The following is an 18,794-nucleotide window of genomic DNA, read 5'->3' as shown; positions in this document are numbered from 1 at the left end:
GTGTCACAGAAACCAAGCCCTACCCAGAAGAAAATTGACTAGATAGAAGGTTGTACACATCGTTTGCGGACCCCGTTCCAAACGCCTCGAAGATCAAGTTATCATCCATCAAGTTGAGTCCGTCGCCAAAGTAAGAGCTGTCCCCAGGCTGGTGAGGTGTTTGACCCAACCCGCCAGCTCCCCACGTCGCTGGGGTATTTAGGTGCGCACCCATCAGACCGCCCGCATCTACCGCAGGTCGCGAGAATGCGTCAACTCCTCTACTCGCACTTGGGCTGACTTCATAGCCGACTCCATATTGATGTCCTCCAAAGCTGCCCATCATACCAACGCCTGCTGGCCCATCCATCTGCCCGCGTGCTGCTCCCACATTCTCAGAGTTCTGCCGCCGTTGCCTCGACTCCTCCATCTTCTCCAGCATCTTTTCCAAGCCCGTCGCAATATGCTTCAAAACATGGCGATCCGACGTGACGGCGCTCTTCAGCACCCCAATCATCCTGCCCAAAAGCCTCGCAACATACTCCTCTTCCACCTTCAGACCCATGACAGAGTTCCACCGCGTCGCCACCTTCATCAAGAACACGCTCGCAAACGCAATCATCGTGTGCACATACAGTGGCGTTCCGACCAGCGCGCGGCGCATGTCGTCCTCCTCTAGGACGAACGTGATGATACTCACGGCGGCAGAGACAGCCAGATTCGCAAACTCTTTGCGTTCCGTGGAGAGGAACTGGTCTTGCGACGAACCTGCGAGGGAGATGCCGCGGACGGCCAGCGAGTTGATTTGGAGTTTGGCAAAGTACGAGTAGAGGATGATGCCCAGCGGGGGAAAGCTGCCGATGCAGAAGTTTCGCGTCTGGCGCGCGTGCCAACGCATCCGCCACTGGTCGATTTCCAGGTTGAACATGCGCAGGGCTTCAAAGTCCGACTCGACCAGCATGGCGGTGGAGGGGTCGTTGCTGGAAGACTGGTCGGCTACGTTTGGTCTGCTTTGTGAGACGCTGTCGGTACCGCTTGTGAGTCCGATGACCGGGTCTCTGGCGGACCCGAGCCTGCCCCTGATCTCGTTGAGGGCCGGCAGCTTTCTTTCTGCGAAGCGGTCATAGACCCGCGTAAGGATTTGCATGAGGTTGACCTGGCTTAGGATTCTCGCGTCCAAGGCGTTCGAGAACGGACTGGCTAGGAAAAGCTCGTGTTCTCGAATCTGGATGCTCTCGGCAATCATGGGCGGGCGTCCGTAGGCGATGCTGAAGTGGTGGTCGCATACATATAGCATGTACCACAGCCTAGCTCGCAGGAAATGCTCTTTGTTTCCGTCCAAGGCTGCTGTGAAGGACTGATGGATGTTCAACTCCGTAGCGATACGGATGGCATGTCCGGACAGCTTCCATGACACTTCGGACATCCAGAATGTGGCGATGCAGAGGCCGCGCACGTCATCTATGGAGTGGTATCGGGAGAACATGGAAGAGGATATGAGGGATAGAAATTCCTTGTAGCATATATCGAATGTTGCTGCCGCTGCGGAGGTCGGGATGTGGAGAGCAGTCACGGCTAGAATTGTTGCGGTCAGAAGTTCGGAGGACCGTCGAACTGAGATGAAGGATGGGTGCGTTTGTTCGAGACCGACCCATAGATAGTGGTTTAACGAGGTATGGAAGCTAGCTTGGTTGTCAGCTACCTCGTTTGTTGCTTGCGGCTAAAAGACTTACATCTCGTAAAGCTCTTCAGCTTCCGACTCAGCGATGACCCCTCTGGAAATGAAATCGTTGAGCTGTCCTTGGCCTTCTGGGAGCGGCCTAGTCATTTTCGACTTGTTGCTACGGATATTCCGAAGCCGGGTCACCTCGTACAGACTGCCCATTGGATCCTCAACAGTTACCGATCCATTGCTTGGGTCACCATGAGATACCGGGTCTGGCGAGTTCTCTCGCGTCATGGCCATGTGCGTGTTATCCTCTCTACAGGATATGCCAGCGGGACTTGTCATATTTCCCGGTGTTCCGGACGGAGGACCGCTATGTTGAGCAACGGATTGGTGAGACGGAACAGATGGAGGATCTTCATGGGACAGAGGCGCTGGGAGATCCTCATACCGGCCCTGTGCTTGAAGCTGTCGACGGGAGCCGTTTGCTGCGGACTCAGCTTGGAGCCTAGCCGTCTCTGCTAGAACCGCGTCCAGTTTGTTGTTCATCTGCTCGATCTCCGAGCGCATCGAGTCTATCTTCCTTTTGCAGTTAACACATTGTCAGCGGTCCGAGAAGGAACCCATCCAATGACTTTCGCACGTACTCGTACGCTTCAAGCGCTCTTGTCACATCATCCTCGGTGTCAACATCAGCATCGTAAGATCTTTTAATGATACAGCTGACGTTACGGCGAAGACAATGCCGGCATTTTCTGTCTCCTGGAAATACCTCGCATCTCATCTTGAGCTTCTTACACTCCAAGCCTAAACGAGTCGAAGCGTTGTCAATCCCTATTCCTCAGATCCATCATCCCAACCTCGCAATTGAACTTACAAGCTCTCGACTTCCTACCAGGACCACCGACCCGACCATCCTTGGCGCCGTTCGTCGATGCTATTGCCGGAGGAGTACCGGCCTCATGCGGTGCTTCTCCCCGCGATGAGTCTGGTGATGGCATGTTGGCTTCCTATTCGTTATGCTCTTGGGTTGATTGCACACGCCTTTGTCGGACATCACGGGCTTCATCCGATGGATGGATGGCTGGTTTCTCGTCCAGGTCTGCAGCGTCAGGTCTTCGGGGAACCCCCGAGGGTAGGAAGACTACTGCCGGGCTACAGGGCGGGGGGAGTGGGGATCACCAACACACCGTCATGTATGATTCGGCAGAGAGAAACGCGGGGTTAGCGTCCATGGATCTTGGCTGCAGAGGGGTGTGTGTGCCGGTCTTAAGTCCGCCTGGGTTCATTCACGCTGCATCTCATGATTGGACTAGTCCAGATTGATAATATCATTGTCGGAACATTTTTCATCGTGGATGGCCCGATTCTTTGCAGGGCATGATCAGATTCATCAATGATATCGGTGTCCTAGATTTGATATTTCCACGTCGCTCGCGATCTGCTCTGCCGTCCTCCTGCATGATCCGTGTCACTCCGTTCCTCAATGTGGGTACTGAGGTCCTTGCCGTCCACGCCAGCTTGCTCAAGAGTCACATCGTCTATCAAGTTGTCCATCTGCTTGTTACACCTCCGCAAGCATATCGTCAAGATGAGTGTGCTGACAACGATGATAGCCGTCATGGCGAGATTAACTGACCATGCCACGATATAACGCGGCCCTGCACTTGATGGATACAGGTAAGGCGTCCACACGAGAGCCAGATTACCGATGGAGTTGTTGACTGCCAAGGCGATTGCTCTCTTCTTCTGTGGGCGGGCGGCAATATTCGCCATCCATGCATTGGAAACCTGGAAGCAGCCATAGGTTCCAGGCAACATGAGGAACAATGCAAAGTACCGCGCTCCAATATTGGTGGTTGCGATAGTGATGATGATGCCCACTGCGGCGGCCATGGAGGGGTACATAATATGAGGCGATCGCTTCGAAGTACGGTCCGAATACCACGTGTTGAACAGACAAAACAAAACCGTTGCCAGATACGGAGGGGAAGTCAGTAGTAGGGTATTCACAGTGTTGTAGCCAAAGTTCTGAACCAGAGTAGGCAAAAAATTGGTGAGAGAGGCCACGGCTTGAAGACAGGTTTGCCCAATGACGCAGAGCCAGATGCGGTAGTCTTTGACTGTCAACTTGAAGGCTGCCCCGGTGCTGATCTCTTCCTCTTCTTCTCCAGCGTCTTCGATAATTCGCATGATACCGAGCGCTCTTTCTTCGGGAGAAAGCCACTTTGTCGTGCTAGGCCAGTCAGGAATTACGAATGCGGTGATGGCAGCAAATACGACCGTGGCAATTCCTTCGATGATGAAGAGCCAACGCCACGATTCGAGGCGATTGTTTGCAAAAGCAGCGGCGATGCCGGCGGCGAAAAGACCTCCAAAGGCGCCCGAAATCATCGCGGCGGAGTAGAAGATTCCTAGCCGCAAGCCAAGCTCTTTTCGGGTGTACCATCCACTGAATAAGAAAGCACAACCAACGAAGAAGGGTGCCTATGCAATATGATTAGTTCATGTACCTCGTGCCAAGGTGCGAGTATGAAACGAACCTCAGTAACACCCAGAAAGAACCTGTTGACAGCCAAACCGGTGAAATTGTGGACTGCCCCTGACAGGCCACTCACGATACCCCATGCTGCCATGCACCCAGAGAGATACCAGCTGGGCCGAACTTTGGTAAGGATCATATTGCTGGGCACTGAATAGGGTTAGTGTTGCCAAAAGATGATCCGAGGGGTGTTCATACCTTGCATGGAGATGTATCCGACAAAGGTCACCGAGAGAACAATGTTGTACTGATAACCAGACATGTTCAGGTCCTTCTCGAGGCCCTGAACTCTGGCGTGGGCTAAGGCAAGACATCGAGTTAGCATTGCATCGGATGTTTCCGTCTTCGCAATCTTGACGAAGCAGAGCACAGATACATAGTGTGAGAGGCACTTACGAACAGCATTCCTGTCGATGTAGTTCGTGATGTACACAATGATCTGGAAGGAGATAGTCAGTATTCTTGCCCAAGTTATCAAGCCAACGTCTCGATTTCACTAACCAAAATCGGCAGTAATCTCCAATCGATCTTTCGGACAAACTTCTTCTCCCTCTCAGACCTCTCCTCGGGGGACCAGGACGCGACTATTGCTGCGTAGTCCACAGGAGATGACCCGGTGTTGACCACATTTTCTTTCTTCGACATATTTCAGGCGACTGGAAGGAAGTGGTTCAAAGTACGCAAATTTGCAGGCTCAAAAATGGCATCTAAGTGCCTGAGAGAAACGAGTGGCGGTATTGACGGAAACTGAGTTGTCAATGTTCAGAATTGTGGCAAGCATTTGATACGTAGAGGTGCACGAGCTTAAGTACTATTCTTGTAACCAATTGATCTATCTTATGAATGGCAGCAATCCTTCAATCACATTCGTAAGGTACGGGCAGATGGCCGGGCGATCTTGGCACTCGGAACCCCAGCCTTGGGCAGTCAGAAGGGCAGTAGGAATCACGCTTACATTGGAATATCTGGGGGTGGATGGTCCGGGGAAAGCTTTGCCGAATGATTTCAAAGGCCGATTCCCCGAATGCTAAACACATACTATGCAGTAATGACCTCACGGGAGATGATGCGCACGGAGCGATGCCTGGTGAAGCAAACATTGATCAGACGACTTCACAGCTAGGTTGGCCCGGAAAAAGAAAAGCATAGTACGTTGCACACAGCACAATCTTGCCTCCAGTTGGACGTTGGTTGTGGGGTACTGCGACCACACCCGCTGTGGAGTGGAGGTGTCGGGAAATCGGCGAAGTGCCGGTGGTCAACATCCAACCAGACTCATACGGTAGTGGGGATACTACGCATCGTGGATACCTCACAATAAGTTACAGAAATGTATGCATGAGGAGAGCGAACGAATCTACATGATAAATATGGTCAGGGTCCCAATTCAACAGGCGGTTGTAGAACTACTGATCGACGTGGGCTCCTTTTCTACTCGTTCAAGATCAAACGCCAGCTCTTCACCCCAGATTATCATTATTTTTCTTCAATAATCAAGACATCATCGACATCATGACAAGCCTTTCAACAAAACTCGCCGACCTCGAAAAGGCTGGAAAGCCAGTTCAGGTCGGCATCATTGGCGCTGGCAAGTTCGGGTCCATGTACATCTCTCAGTCCCACCGCACGCCTGGAGTTCACTTGGCTGCCATTGCGGATCTTTCTTCTGACCGAGCTCTTGCTTCTCTGAAGCGCACTGGCTATCCCGAGGGCAAGTTTGACGCGACCGCTTCGCTGAGCATTTCCGAAGCTATTGCTGCAGGAAAAACAGCCATTACGACAGACTCAGCAACACTGATTGCCACCCCGGAAATTGACGTCGTGCTAGAAGTCACCGGAAACCCTGCAGCAGGCATCCGTCACGCTCTCCTCTGCTGTGAGCACAAGAAGCACATCGTCATGATCAACGTTGAAGCCGATGTTCTGGCTGGGCCTTTGCTGGCACGGAAGGCGAGGGAGGCTGGCATCATCTACTCAATGGCATACGGAGACCAGCCGGCACTCATTGCTGAGATGGTGGACTGGGCCAAGACGGCTGGCTTCGAAGTCGTGTGCGCAGGCAAGGGAACCAAGCATTTGCCCGACTACCACTACTCCACGCCGGATACTGTGTGGAACCATTACGGATTCACCAAAAAGCAGCTTGCCGGGGGCGACTTCAACCCGCAAATGTTCAACAGTTTCCTTGATGGGACTAAGAGTGCTTTGGAGATGGCTGCCGTCGCCAACGGTTGTGACCTAAGCCCTCCTTCAGATGGGCTGAGGTTCCCTCCCTGTGGCGTGTGGGACCTCCCTACGGTGCTGAAGCCCACCAGCGAAGGAGGCCAACTCGAGAAGAATGGCACCGTGGAAGCTGTGTCTTGCATGGAAAAGGACGGTCGATGGGTGTTCAACGATCTGAGATGGGGTGTTTACGTGATTATCAAAGGTGCGTGCTCCTTGCTCAAATGAGATCCCTCAAGGTTTGGTACTAATATTATTCGACTGATAGCACCTGGAGAATACCAGAGGGAATGCTTCAAGCAATATGGCCTGAAGACAGACCCTTCTGGCTGGTATGCCGCTCAGTACAAGCCCTACCATCTTATTGGTCTGGAACTTGGCGTCTCAGTCGCGACAATAATGGTTCGCGGCGAACCAACCGGCCAGACTAAGACGTGGGCGGGAGATGTTGTTGCCACAGCGAAGCGTGATCTCAAGGCAGGCGAGAAATTGGATGGCGAAGGTGGCTTCACTGTGTACGGAAAGCTTACCACTGCCGAGAACTCTATGGCCATTGAGGGCTTGCCTATTGGCTTGGCCCATGGTTTTGTTCTCAAGCGCGATGTGAAGAAGGACCAGGGACTGAGTTGGCAGGACGTCGAGTACAGCGAAAAGGCACAGGCTGTGGCCTTCAGGAAAGAGATGGAGGCCGTCTTCAAGAAGGAGTTCTTGGCTGGCAAAGCCAACGGTGTGAATGGAACACACTAGACTCACGAAGGGAGCTGTTGATAATAGAGTCCAAGAAATCAGAAATGTTATATAAGCACCAATTCTACACCGCCCCCCGCCCCCGAGATAATAAATTCTATGTGCATCTCTCTTGTGTTGAAGAGACCTAAAAGATGTTTGTCCCAAAGCTCACGACTTAAACTCTATAAATACTGATATAAGAAATCCAAAAGCAGACGTTAAGAGGGATACACCGGAAAACCCCAAGGAGTACTCTTCTGCAGCAGCTGATGATCCAATCCTTGGTCCCCGCCATTCATGTAAAGAAATTTGGTTAAGGGCACCGTGGCATAAAAAGAGAAAGTCGTGTGAGCAGGCACGAAGGCGACATCTCCCTGCAGCAAGCTCAGACTTTCGAACCCATCCACGGATAGAGACAGTTGACCCTCTTGTACCTCCAGGGCAAAATGATGAGGTAGTGTGACCGTCGTCGGGGCTTGATTATCGAGCGTCGGGGAGAGTACTATGGTGCCCATGGTGAAGTTTCCATCGGTCTGCGTAGGTGTGACCAAAGGCTGTATGACTTTATATCCGTTCTCAGAGTTGAGGTATGCTGAACCGTAGTTGTTGGCAACAAAGTATGGCTCGGTTGGATCACTTGGTAAGCTGTTTGGTCCGTCATGCCACGGCAACCCGGCATCACCCGCAGTACCGTTGATCAAATCTCTCCTAGGCGTGAATGCTTCTGCTGAGGCGGCAATCAAGTCCATGGATCGAAGCTGTTCGTACACCTCAGGCGTGAGGACTCCAAACGGGTCAGGGTCCTTCTCAATCGGAACGTATGGCGATCCAACTTCGGATTCGTATTCGCCGAGACTGAGCTTTGCAAAGAGATCCTCGAATCCAGCAGGATGAAAGATGTGATTCAATTGGCTGTCCGGATCGATAAGTTGAAAAGTGTGTATAGTGCCTGGAGGCGCATTTCCATAGTCGCCCACAGACGCAACTCGGGCCTCATGATCAGCACCGGTGATATTCTTTTGTGCCCAGAGCTCCACGCGGCCTCGGGTGCAATAAAAGTGCTCGTGAGTCTTCTCATGAGTGTGGGGTCTGGCGGCTGTCCAGCCTGACGTCTTGCCACTGTGCTGGACCATGGAGAATGCACCTCCAGATGAGTTCGCAGTGATTGCGAACCGAATGATGTCTGAGCCAGTCAGTTTGACAGCCCGACCTTTGAATCTGGGTAGAACATATGGCCGAGGATAGTCGGGAGCAACATCGACCAAGAGGGTATTTTCTTGGTGGCGGGGAATATGCAGCGCTGATGCAACCACTGCTAAGCAGGCGAAGGTTTCCAATGTAAATATTCTCATGTTTACTGAATGTACAAGTATGCTTGGCTTGGGTAAAGAAAAGCAACTGCCACAGCGTCTCGCGCGACCCTTTTAATAGGATCGTCTGATCCTCTGTCTTCTAGAGCTGGCAGACACAGCCATCACCCACAAGCTGGGGCCTTGCCGTGCCGTTCGTGTTCGTCAGCCATCATTTATGTCGAATACTTCAGGGAGGTCTAGGTAACTTTCAATGACTTGATGGGGCTTTTGGTAGATTTGTGGAGATACTCGTCTGCCTTGAAACCTTGGTTCAAGCCAGTTTTGCCAGTCAGAACTGAATCCAGACATGAGTTGCGAGCTGAAAACACCAACGTGATCGGGCAAATCTTATTCCAAAGGTCGGGAACTGAGCCACCGGCTAGCCCCCAACGTAAGCAGCTGTGGATACGCAATCCTGCAATGTTGTTCGCCCTGGCATGTTCGAAAGCGGGAAAATGAATAGTGATATCCCTTTTCTTGATCCGGATCGCGGAAGAAAATGCTTGGAGGAAGCACTTAGGCTATCTACATGGAAAGAAATGCATTGTTGACGGTGGCATTTCTCATCGACGTTGATTTTACCTGAGCCGGTACTTGTGGAACGGACCCTTCTTCATTCTTACGTCAGACACGTGATGTTACTGAGAGAGGCGACATGCTGGTCATTTGACTAGCATTAACCATTTGCATTGCCTCGAAGGAATGCCGAGGTTCCTTTTGGCCTCCAGGCGTAGCTCGGGCGAATGTCCAATTCCGTTCATGCGCAGTCATCTATATAGCCCCCAATCTCAGGCAGCCTTATGGACCCTGCATGTTACCCACCATACCAAGGCAGAAGCCCTCTTGGCACTTTTGATGGTAGAATGCTACAAGATCCTTCGGCATTGTCTTGTATTACTAACAGATAGTGTGATTTTTCCCGCCTTAACTGACAGGCTCGCAAATGCCCCTGCTACGCTAGCATCCATGGATGGGTATCTTGGCGGGAAGGTCAGCCTAAGATCATGGTCATTGATGCATGGAAAGTCCGGAATATCAGTCAATACGTTGAATTATTTCAACATATCTCGATTCGAAAAGACGTTGAGGATGAGCGCCATGATGAATAGAAGTGAGACGGCTTGTTCAGGGGGGGTGGGGAGTGCTAACGGCGCATTTGGAGACTTGAAGTTCACTATATTTCGTTGCAGGCGGCGTCGTATCATGTAATGTTCCGGCGTTCAGCAAATTTATACATGCAGTAGTGGAGATTGATCGTGCAGAGGGCGGCTACTGGGTGCACCTGTGTTTGCATACCATCAATGGGACGGTGCCAATTACACTTCGTCGATAGCATGGGGGTAATTCATAATTTCAAGAGTCACAAATGAAACGGGACTAGGAAGTCTATACCTAGTAATTTGGAGCGTCCATCACATCCGTTGCTTTAAGAAGGCACTGTCGTTGCCCATCAACGGGCAGACGATCTAAACACAACATTATGGTAAGATATTTACTTCCGATGCCTGATTAACAACGACAGCTACAGTTTACCTGCCGTAAGATGTATAGTTGGAATGAATCTGAGCACCAAAGACTCACCTGGAACGAAGTACGGGCTGTGACGCAAACGTTGATGACAAGCCACCGGCCACGCCAACATCAAGGCTATGATTAGCCATTCTTTGAAGCCAGAACCGCAATTCTGGCTCATATGTGCCACTATGTTCATGGCAGTCCGATAATGTTTGGAATGGAAAGAGTCATGTCGTTCGCTCTATATGCGAATCATTCGGACTCGGGAGGCGAAGACAGTTCGGGGTGACCGCTTATGCACTTCTATAGAAACGCAACCCATAAAACGCCTCAGATCCTTAAGCGAGGTAGCAAAGGTTTTACTTGACAGCAAAAAGAACGAATAACCGAGCTCATGTTTCCCTACAGCCCTAAGGAGCGATGTAAACTCAACCCAGCGAGGCATTCGGATTGGCATCAGCTCATGGCTGCCCCTGGCTTTTTGAAGCTCTCCCCGCAAAGTTCTGAGGCAGAACGTCCCTCCGTGGAGCCAATGGTTCGGTACGCTGCCAATATGTCAATTGGACTGCCTCGTCAAAACAACGCCTGTGAACATTTAAGCTTGTTGCGTGACACTAGGTATTTGAGAAACACCTTCTCTCGCAATCACAAGAGCATTCTTGAACAACTATAATCACATCTCTTTTCTTCCCTTCGGAATCTGAGACTTTCTGTTTGATTATTGTCATCTGGCATAACAGTATTTGCTGCTCCGTCAAAATGCACTTCTCCACCTTGACCGTCTTTTTCCTGACTGTTCTGTTTGGCCAGACTCTTGCCTGTGGGTAACATCTTTATAAGACACACTCATTTTGTACATCTACTAATATTGCATTTGTAGCTCCAGTCAGAGGTGGTAAGGCAGCCCGGGTCGCTGGCGGTGCCGCTGCCGGAGGTGCGGCCAGAGGCGCAGCTGGGGCTACCACCAGTGCGGCGACCGGTGCCAGCATGGAGGGTCAACCCTGCACCGGCAGAGTTGACCAGAGAGATCGTCAGGGAACTTGCGATGCCAACGGTCGATGCGGCATCAACACTCCACCAAATATTTTCGATTCTGTTGCCAGTGATGACTGCGAATAAGGCGCGGTCTATAAGATATCGCAGGATGGCAAAGTTCGGTGTCTAACTAACAATATAGCCACTAAGAACGAAGAAACGAAAGTTTAGGCAGACAAAAGACCTCGTATCCATATGAATCAAAAATAAGATTTTTTGCGGGCTTCAGGTAAAGATTGGTTAATCTTTGGGTATGGAAGCGTTATATGTCAATCAATTGCTGACTTTCTAGCACAGAGTTCCGGGTCCGGCCGGCCGGACACGTATCTGCCCCGTATTGCCGGGTTCCGGCGCCGGAGACAATTCATAGGCGACTTTAACGCTCCGTAATTTTCAGTCCAATCAAACAGATGGGCATTGACCAGAGTGCACAGCATTCAAATTGCCAACAAACAGTCGCCGATGGTGTCAGTGGGATGCCGGAGCTGATAAGGCGCATCTTATGTGCATTGCGCCGAGCTTAGCAATCGGTCGGCCGAATTCGAGCGGCACGGGGACCCTTGCGGAATATAAATTCCGCCCCAAGGGCGATCCATCGACGGCCAAAGGTGCTGCAGGTCGACACAGCGCGAACGAACCCTAGTTGAATCAGTTGTACATGATCGTAGATCTTCTGAAACGATTGACTTCGGGTCTGCATGAACCCATCCGCTGCATAGTGGCCCATGCTGGAGGCGCAACACGTCAGGTCGCATTGCGTTCTGACTGGTGTAAACTCGTGCGATGTAGTGGTAACACGCCAACAATGGATCACCATCCCCGTCACAGCCATCGCCGCTGTATTACCATAAACCAGCCGTCTCGGCCACATTGTTCCTCCGCATTATCTCAGATTATTTTCTTGCCCCGCTAATGATTTGAGGAAACGGAGCTGTCAACGTTATCACGAGATTTCATCAACCGTCTAGGAGAAGTAACAGCCGTGACTATAAATCACGAACCGAAACTCAAAATGACGAAGAGAAGACCATCAAAACCCTGCAATCAAGTCAAAATGGCACCTAAAACTGTCTTTGTCACTGGCGCGAACGGCTACATCGGCAACGCTGTAGCGCGCGCATTCGTTGCCGCCGGATGGAAGACCTACGGACTCGTCCGATCTCTGTCGGCCGCAACAGCTCTCGCCCAAGAGGAGATCATCCCAATCGTCGGCGCGATCGACGACCTATCCGCACACGCGGAGATCCAGGCTCACCTTCCGGCCACCGTCGATGCGATCGTATCGGCAACCGAGAACCCTTTAGACTACATGCCGCATTACAACAACACGATCAAGCTTCTTCGAACTCTTGGCGCCGCAAGCTCTGCCGCAGGAACTAGACCCATCGTGATCTTCAGCTCCGGCTGCAAGGACTACGGCATCGGGCCCCACTACCACGGCGCCCCGAACCTCGCCCCGCACACGGAGGACTCTCCGATCAACACAGTGCCTTTCCTCATTAACCGTGCGACGCATGCGAGGAAGATCTTTGACCACAGCGATGTCTTCGCTCCGGTCTTAGTCAGACCTACGAACGTCTACGGCCGAAGCTCAAGCTTCTACAAGGCCTTCTTCGATGTTGCGGCCAAGGCCGCCGCTGATGGCAAGCCCCTCTTGCTGCCCACTCCACCGAACACGATTGTTCATGCCCTCCATGTCGACGATTGCGGAGATGCATACGTCGCCATAGCTTCCCACGTCAACAGATCCGAAGTCGAAGGCCAGGTCTTCAACATCTCTGCCCAAAAGTACGAGACTGTCGACGAGGTGTCGCAAGCTCTGGTCAAGGAGTACAACATCACAAGAGGGCTGAAGTATGTCGACCCTTCTGAGCTGAAGGATGACGAAAACCCCTGGCCAAATGGAATTATCAACTTCCCGCAGTGGACAGATTCTACAAAACTTACGAACCTTACTGGCTGGAAGCACCATCGGCCGTTGTTTTCCGAAGGGCTGCACGTGTACCGTGTTGCGTTTGAGGCGGCGAAGGCAAGTGGCCATGAAGGTGTGAAGAGGACGAGTGGGTATCTGGAGGCTTTGACGAAGCAGGGCTTTGTGAGCCAGAACGGAGGCAAATAGAGTTTCCTCTGTGCATCCGCGTTAAGGGCTGCAAAGTTGTGTAGATTGAATAGACTTGTCCCTAAAGCTGCGAAAGATGTAGCCGCGTGCCAACCATCCCGAGGGTCATAGAGGTGTCAAATACATAGATGACTGATCACACCAGTCATACGTTTTGGGACCGGTCGATCCACAATTCCAATTTCGCGATCTAGGTTTTCCTCCCAATGTTAGGCGTCTTTTTCTTTCTTCCATGCTTCAGTACTGACCTCGGCACCCCTAACAAACGAATCTAATCACTCAATCATCTGAGCTGACACCGCAGATCAACAGAAGCCAAAACACACATTGCAACAACTCCTTTTCACGAGCAAGATGGCGACTCTGGTTCGTCTTCCAGTAGAGCTGACGAATATGGTGGCAGCCTATTTGACGTCCGCGAAAGACTTCCTTTCTTGGATCTCAGTAGATCCCGAGATTTTACAGAAACTCCTGGAAAATAAGTCAGCGGTTTTCGAGTCTTTCGTGGACCGCGATCTCCTCCCTCCGGCTCTGGCCGTTTTACGTCTCCGCGAAATCCACCAGCAGTCCTCCGAGCTACCGAGCATTCAAGATCTCGTCATATCCGCCTTCAAGTTGAAAGCCGCCGCCGAGGAAAGCACTCCTGATTTGGTGTGGCCCACGGACAAAGCTTCAGCGTTAGCCTTGCTAGAACTCATGGACGAGGTAGAATGCATTGTTACGGCAATGCAGAACTATCGCTACAGAGATGACTCGTTCTGGCCCGAGACTCCGTGGCTCCACGAGCACCCCGAGCACTCGAAGCGACCCGAGGGTCTGGATTTCACGTTGTATGACGAGCGGACGACGAGATTACTCCAGCACGATAGTTTCTGGGACAAGAAAGACGAGCACAGCATGTTCGTCCAGAAGAAGCTTGTTCTACTCTTCGAGATCTACGTCCTGTGTTTCTGTTACGGCAGGGAATTCCCTGATCATACGTCCGATCAAACACCGTTCGAGATTTTATCAATGACAACTGATGACACATCAACGCAAATTGACATTCGTGCCGTCGATTTCGGCGAGCAAATAGATAAGCTTGCTTCTTGTCTCAGCCGCACATGCGACAGTATTATTGACTCAGCTTTGCGCCAGGTTTTGAACATACGGCAGGTTGATGCCCAGCCTTTCTGGGGTTCACACGTGGTTCTGCAAGAAGGAGTGCAAACTCTAAAAGAAGCCCTTGGAACACAGAAGGCCATGTTTCATTCAGCACGCTGGAGCTATTATCGAAAATTTGTGACTTGGACGCGGACGGGTATTGAGTCCATGACTGGGACTGAAGCTCGCCGACTTCTAAGACCGTCACAGGTTGGTTTGATACCCACGGGAAAAGGCCGGGTTCCAATCTATCGAATTGCCTGCATGGATACGGGTGAATTCATCGTCAACGATGGATATGATGGCGTCACTGTGGTCGCATATCTCGAAACCTTACAAGAGCAACAAAACTGGGATCGTATGGACGGTATTTACAACGCCTGGAAGCTTTTATCGGGCGGTATCGGTAGACTGGCTCCTTTGCTGCGTCTTGACGAGGGTGAAAGACAAACAGAGATAATAGGAGCACTCTCCCGAGCCAATTCTAAATGCAGGTCTGCAATAGAGACAATTACGAGCCCGCTTCAATGGTTTCAAGGCAGCTTGAAGACATGGATCAAAGACTACTACCCAGGCTCGCACATTGGGGTCCAACCGTGGGTTGTTGCATGGTAACATACCTTTTCGAGGATTGGCTTGTTGAATATCTACATGAATTTGCTCCAGCTAATGAATAATACTGTCATGGCGTTAGTAGAGTTACATGCAGCTTGACTTTCTGGAGAGCAGGTCTCCATTATGAAAAGAAGAAGATTACTTGAAAGCAATAACTTTCAATTGAACTCTTAATGAAGAACATCTCATCACTCCCTTATTGCTTGATAACTCGGACTGTGCAAGTTGCTGCTGCAGAGCGATCTAGCCCCCGTTACCAAAACTAAGGATACCCTGCTATTTGATATGCTGTCATGCAATATTAAAAGCTGGTCATGATTATATGCCATGAAATCTGTCGCAAGATGTAGTCTGACTAATTGGGAAGCACCCCCAGTTCCACCCTGATGTCTTCGGCAGAAACGGAAAAAAGCCAGGGCTAAACTTTGTCTCCCTTTACCCTGTCGTGTCCCTTCAGAACTTGGCCCCAGTCCCATGTAGTTCAAGTTTGTCTTTCACCTCATTCCTCCAATTCACGTGGAGCAAGAAAAACACCTCCTGGCGCAAAATGTCGACGACATGGTTCTTTCCGACAGAGCTACATCTGATGATTATATCACATTTAGAAGACCCAAAGGACCTCTACTCATGGATATCGGCAAAACCTCAAGTTATTAGACACATCATCGATTACAAATCGACAGTCTTCGGAAAATACATCGACTGCCATCTGCTCCCAGAATTGCTGACCGTGGTGCGCCTCCGACAAATGCATCAGCGACATCCCACAAGGCCAAGCACCAACCAAATTGTCAAGTCAGCTTGCGACTGGTTGACCGGCATCGGGCCACGTAACCCGGAGTCGCTCTGGCCTGAAGACTTTGATTCCATCCTCACATTATTGAAGATTATTGAAGAGGCCAACACCGTGCTCTCAGGGCTGTGGGTGCACGAGTATGAAAACACGGAACGATATTTCTTTTTGCCATGGCAATACCTGCCATCCTCCCGCTGGAGTCGAGGCGATTGGTTCACGAATTCTCATGAACAGGAAGATCTGTTTTTCAAGCAAGGCGCGGTGCTTTGTTTCGAGATCTATGTTCAGTCCCTGTACATAGGCAGAGCCCCCGATGAGAGTGCCTCAGAGCTTGCCCTATGCAGAGACTTGGATACAGCTTTGGCCACGTGGGAAACAGAGGATGGTCTCTATCCTGTTTGGCTTTGTTTCAATAACATCGCCAAGTTCTTCTACCGCAGATATGACGAGTACTTGTGGCTATGTTTGCGGGAGGTAATTGACGTAGAGGAGCTGGGAAAGAAATTATCTGCGAAGTCGAAAATTGTGTTACGAGATCAGGCGCAAAGTCTTAAAGACGCGATCCAAACGCAAGATGTGGTTTACCATTCGGCGAAGTTGTCATGGACACGACTGTCCGTAAGGCAAATGCCAAAGGATTTGGAAGCGATACCCAGCCAGAAGCTTGGTTCCTTTGAACGGCGAAGGCAAATCAGCATCGAGTCAGCTCTCGTTTGTTACAGGAAGTCTGGAGGCACATATGTGCCAATTTATCGATTTGCTTGCAATAAAGGACCAGAATTTAGCCGGGAGTTCCTCTTCCAAAGAGACGAACGTGGGCTTACCATAGTAGCTCCCTTGCGCACGGCTAGAGAGAAAGAAGGATGGGATTCTGTTGACGAGACTTTCAATGCTTGGCGATGGATTTCGGGGGGTGTAGGCCCTATGGCGCAGTTGTTGCACATGACTGACGCCGAAAAATATCGAATAATGTCCGAGAGTTTCGTGCGTGCCGATGCCATCTCAAGGTCTGGCATAGAATGTATGCAAAGAACGCGTCTGCAGAATAGATCGTTCTTAAGGAGTTGGATGATCAAGTTTTATTCGGGTTATCGCCCTTTTCAGCGGGGATTTTGATGTTTGGATTTGCCAGTATCTTAACATATCCATGCATTCGTTAAGACTTTTGAACTCAACTTTGACTGTTCTCCAGTAGCGCCGGCCATCTGCTCATATTATAACTAGTATTACTTGTACATCTGTTGCATATTATCGGTACCATTCTGCGTGGCAGCTGACGCTTGAACCTGACTTGGCGAGCGATCCAGCGTCGCTTTTAGCCTCAGTGGATTTCTCACGATCTATAGTTTGTAGGAGGAACGACCCGCAGCCCTGTGTTTACTCGTGGTTGGGATTTTCCACGCATGACTCATGAGAGGCTGAAAGGAGTTTGTGCGGGACGGCGGCACAGTCGCACATCAGCGGATCGGCCCGTCCGTAAAGTGATGTGAAAGAATGCTCGGTCTCAAGCGGGTTACTTCTCTCCACCGTCCTCCCCTAGCCAAGATTTACCCAACAAGCCACCCGCAAGATATAAGTCGAATTTCCATCGCCGCAGAGCACAATGCTACATTTTCTCGTTTAGTTCATTCGCTTGCTCACACGCTCGTTCATGTGTTTGGTGGTTTTGGCTCCGTTGAACACGATGAGGCCTTGGCAATTTGCTTCAGAGTTGGACCCTGTAAACCTTACTGGGATACTATCCTTTTCTTGCGGAGTTCAACAGGAGTCCATGCTTTCATTCACCGACAGCCCCTCTAATGACCAAAACGGCTGGCTCCGACAACATTCATTTGGTTAATGTCCCCTCACCAGCACTAGAATGGTATGGGCAGCTTGAGCCTGGATCAACTTCTATTTCTTCGCAGCATGGGCTGCGGCCCCTAACCTGCACTCAACAATAATGGTCAGCTCTGGTATGGTAGATGATAGGTGTTAGGCGCAAGTCCCTCATCAAGAGCTGACAACAAGACAGTGCCCAGCCATGTTGAAGTCGACCGAGTGCGGGAGATGTAACTGCGACCACGGCGGTGACAGCCTCGTCTACGTTCGAGATTGGCTCAACCACGATCGAAGTGGCATCATGTCATGAACATGCTAAGGAAACGACAGGCCAAGGGAAGTGGCAACACTCATCGTTACTCCTAAGCTGACATCGTAGTGTGAGTCCAGTGTTGTGGATCCGACGACGTCGAAGATGGCATGCTACAGCTATTTGGCTTCTCACCACCCACCTCACTTGCAATCATTTCAAGTGGGACACGATAGGCGCCGGCGACATTTCCCTGAATTCATCCACGTCAGGGACGATCACGCTACCTTCCTCTTCAGCGATGGCGAGCCGGACAAGCTGTTCATCGAACGAACTCTCGTTGGCTGGCGGCCAATCATGCACGGTATCTAGCAGGCTTCTCCGACGTCAATCAGGAACAGATTGAGGTATTTTCCATGAATGCCAAGTTCTGACGCCGAGTGAATGTTGCGGACCATGAGGGTCAGTAGATGCCAAAAAGACGACTAAGACTGTAACGAAGGCGACAACGCGACATCTGAAATTGTGCCAATCACGACGCGAAAACTCTCAAGAACCTTTGGGCGCTAGGATTTCTGTGCATCAGGCCTCGTAAAGTATCTTCATTCAATACCGCAACATTTGGACGCACCAATTTCAACATATTTTGTTGAAATGTTATCATGATGCAGCTCCGTCCATAGGGCTCTGAAACTGACTGAACCGACCACGATATCCTCAATAACTCGCTTGCTTGCTAGCCATCAAGGTTCAGGTTTCTAGGCAACAGTCGCCTGATCAGAACAGTAGTATCCTCCCATCAAGCAAGTTGCTTGTCAGACGCCAAGAGATAGTAGGGTTACAATGACGGACAGGTTGGCGCCCAGCCAGCCTATCACGAGTTGACGCCAAGAACGACGGACCCGCCCTTTTCTCCGAGTTCCTATTAAACGAGGCTCTCAACTGATTTCAACAGCAATTTAGTGTAGAATGCTTGTTATTGATTGGCGCTCTCCGCACCTTGGCAACG

At 50.8% G+C, this 18,794-nt stretch overlaps 4 protein-coding genes across 4 annotated transcripts; 2 read left to right on the top strand and 2 right to left on the bottom strand.

The window, feature by feature from the left end:
- Window positions 1–19: 19 nt before the first annotated feature.
- COL26b_010426 (uncharacterized protein) lies at window positions 20–1,807 on the bottom strand (the record flags this gene model as incomplete). Its single annotated transcript, XM_053183127.1, has 2 exons — window positions 20–1,661; window positions 1,713–1,807. 2 exons carry the CDS (start codon window positions 1,805–1,807, stop codon window positions 20–22), a joined length of 1,737 nt encoding a protein of 578 aa, XP_053032934.1.
- Window positions 1,808–3,055: 1,248 nt separating this feature from the next.
- COL26b_010425 (uncharacterized protein) lies at window positions 3,056–4,832 on the bottom strand (the record flags this gene model as incomplete). Its single annotated transcript, XM_053183126.1, has 5 exons — window positions 3,056–4,132; window positions 4,189–4,337; window positions 4,386–4,487; window positions 4,584–4,626; window positions 4,689–4,832. 5 exons carry the CDS (start codon window positions 4,830–4,832, stop codon window positions 3,056–3,058), a joined length of 1,515 nt encoding a protein of 504 aa, XP_053032933.1.
- An 867-nt stretch (window positions 4,833–5,699) lies between these two features.
- Window positions 5,700–7,157, top strand: COL26b_010424 (uncharacterized protein; the record flags this gene model as incomplete). Its single annotated transcript, XM_053183125.1, has 2 exons — window positions 5,700–6,615; window positions 6,679–7,157. 2 exons carry the CDS (start codon window positions 5,700–5,702, stop codon window positions 7,155–7,157), a joined length of 1,395 nt encoding a protein of 464 aa, XP_053032932.1.
- Window positions 7,158–12,095: 4,938 nt separating this feature from the next.
- Window positions 12,096–14,304, top strand: COL26b_010423 (uncharacterized protein; the record flags this gene model as incomplete). Its single annotated transcript, XM_053183124.1, has 3 exons — window positions 12,096–13,136; window positions 13,626–14,140; window positions 14,298–14,304. 3 exons carry the CDS (start codon window positions 12,096–12,098, stop codon window positions 14,302–14,304), a joined length of 1,563 nt encoding a protein of 520 aa, XP_053032931.1.
- Window positions 14,305–18,794: the final 4,490 nt, after the last annotated feature.

Source organism: Colletotrichum chrysophilum (genome assembly GCF_026319265.1).
Source record: "Colletotrichum chrysophilum strain AFK26 chromosome Unknown scaffold_111, whole genome shotgun sequence".
NCBI classification, from domain to species: domain Eukaryota; kingdom Fungi; phylum Ascomycota; class Sordariomycetes; order Glomerellales; family Glomerellaceae; genus Colletotrichum; species Colletotrichum chrysophilum.
This window is presented reverse-complemented; position numbering and strand designations above follow the sequence as displayed.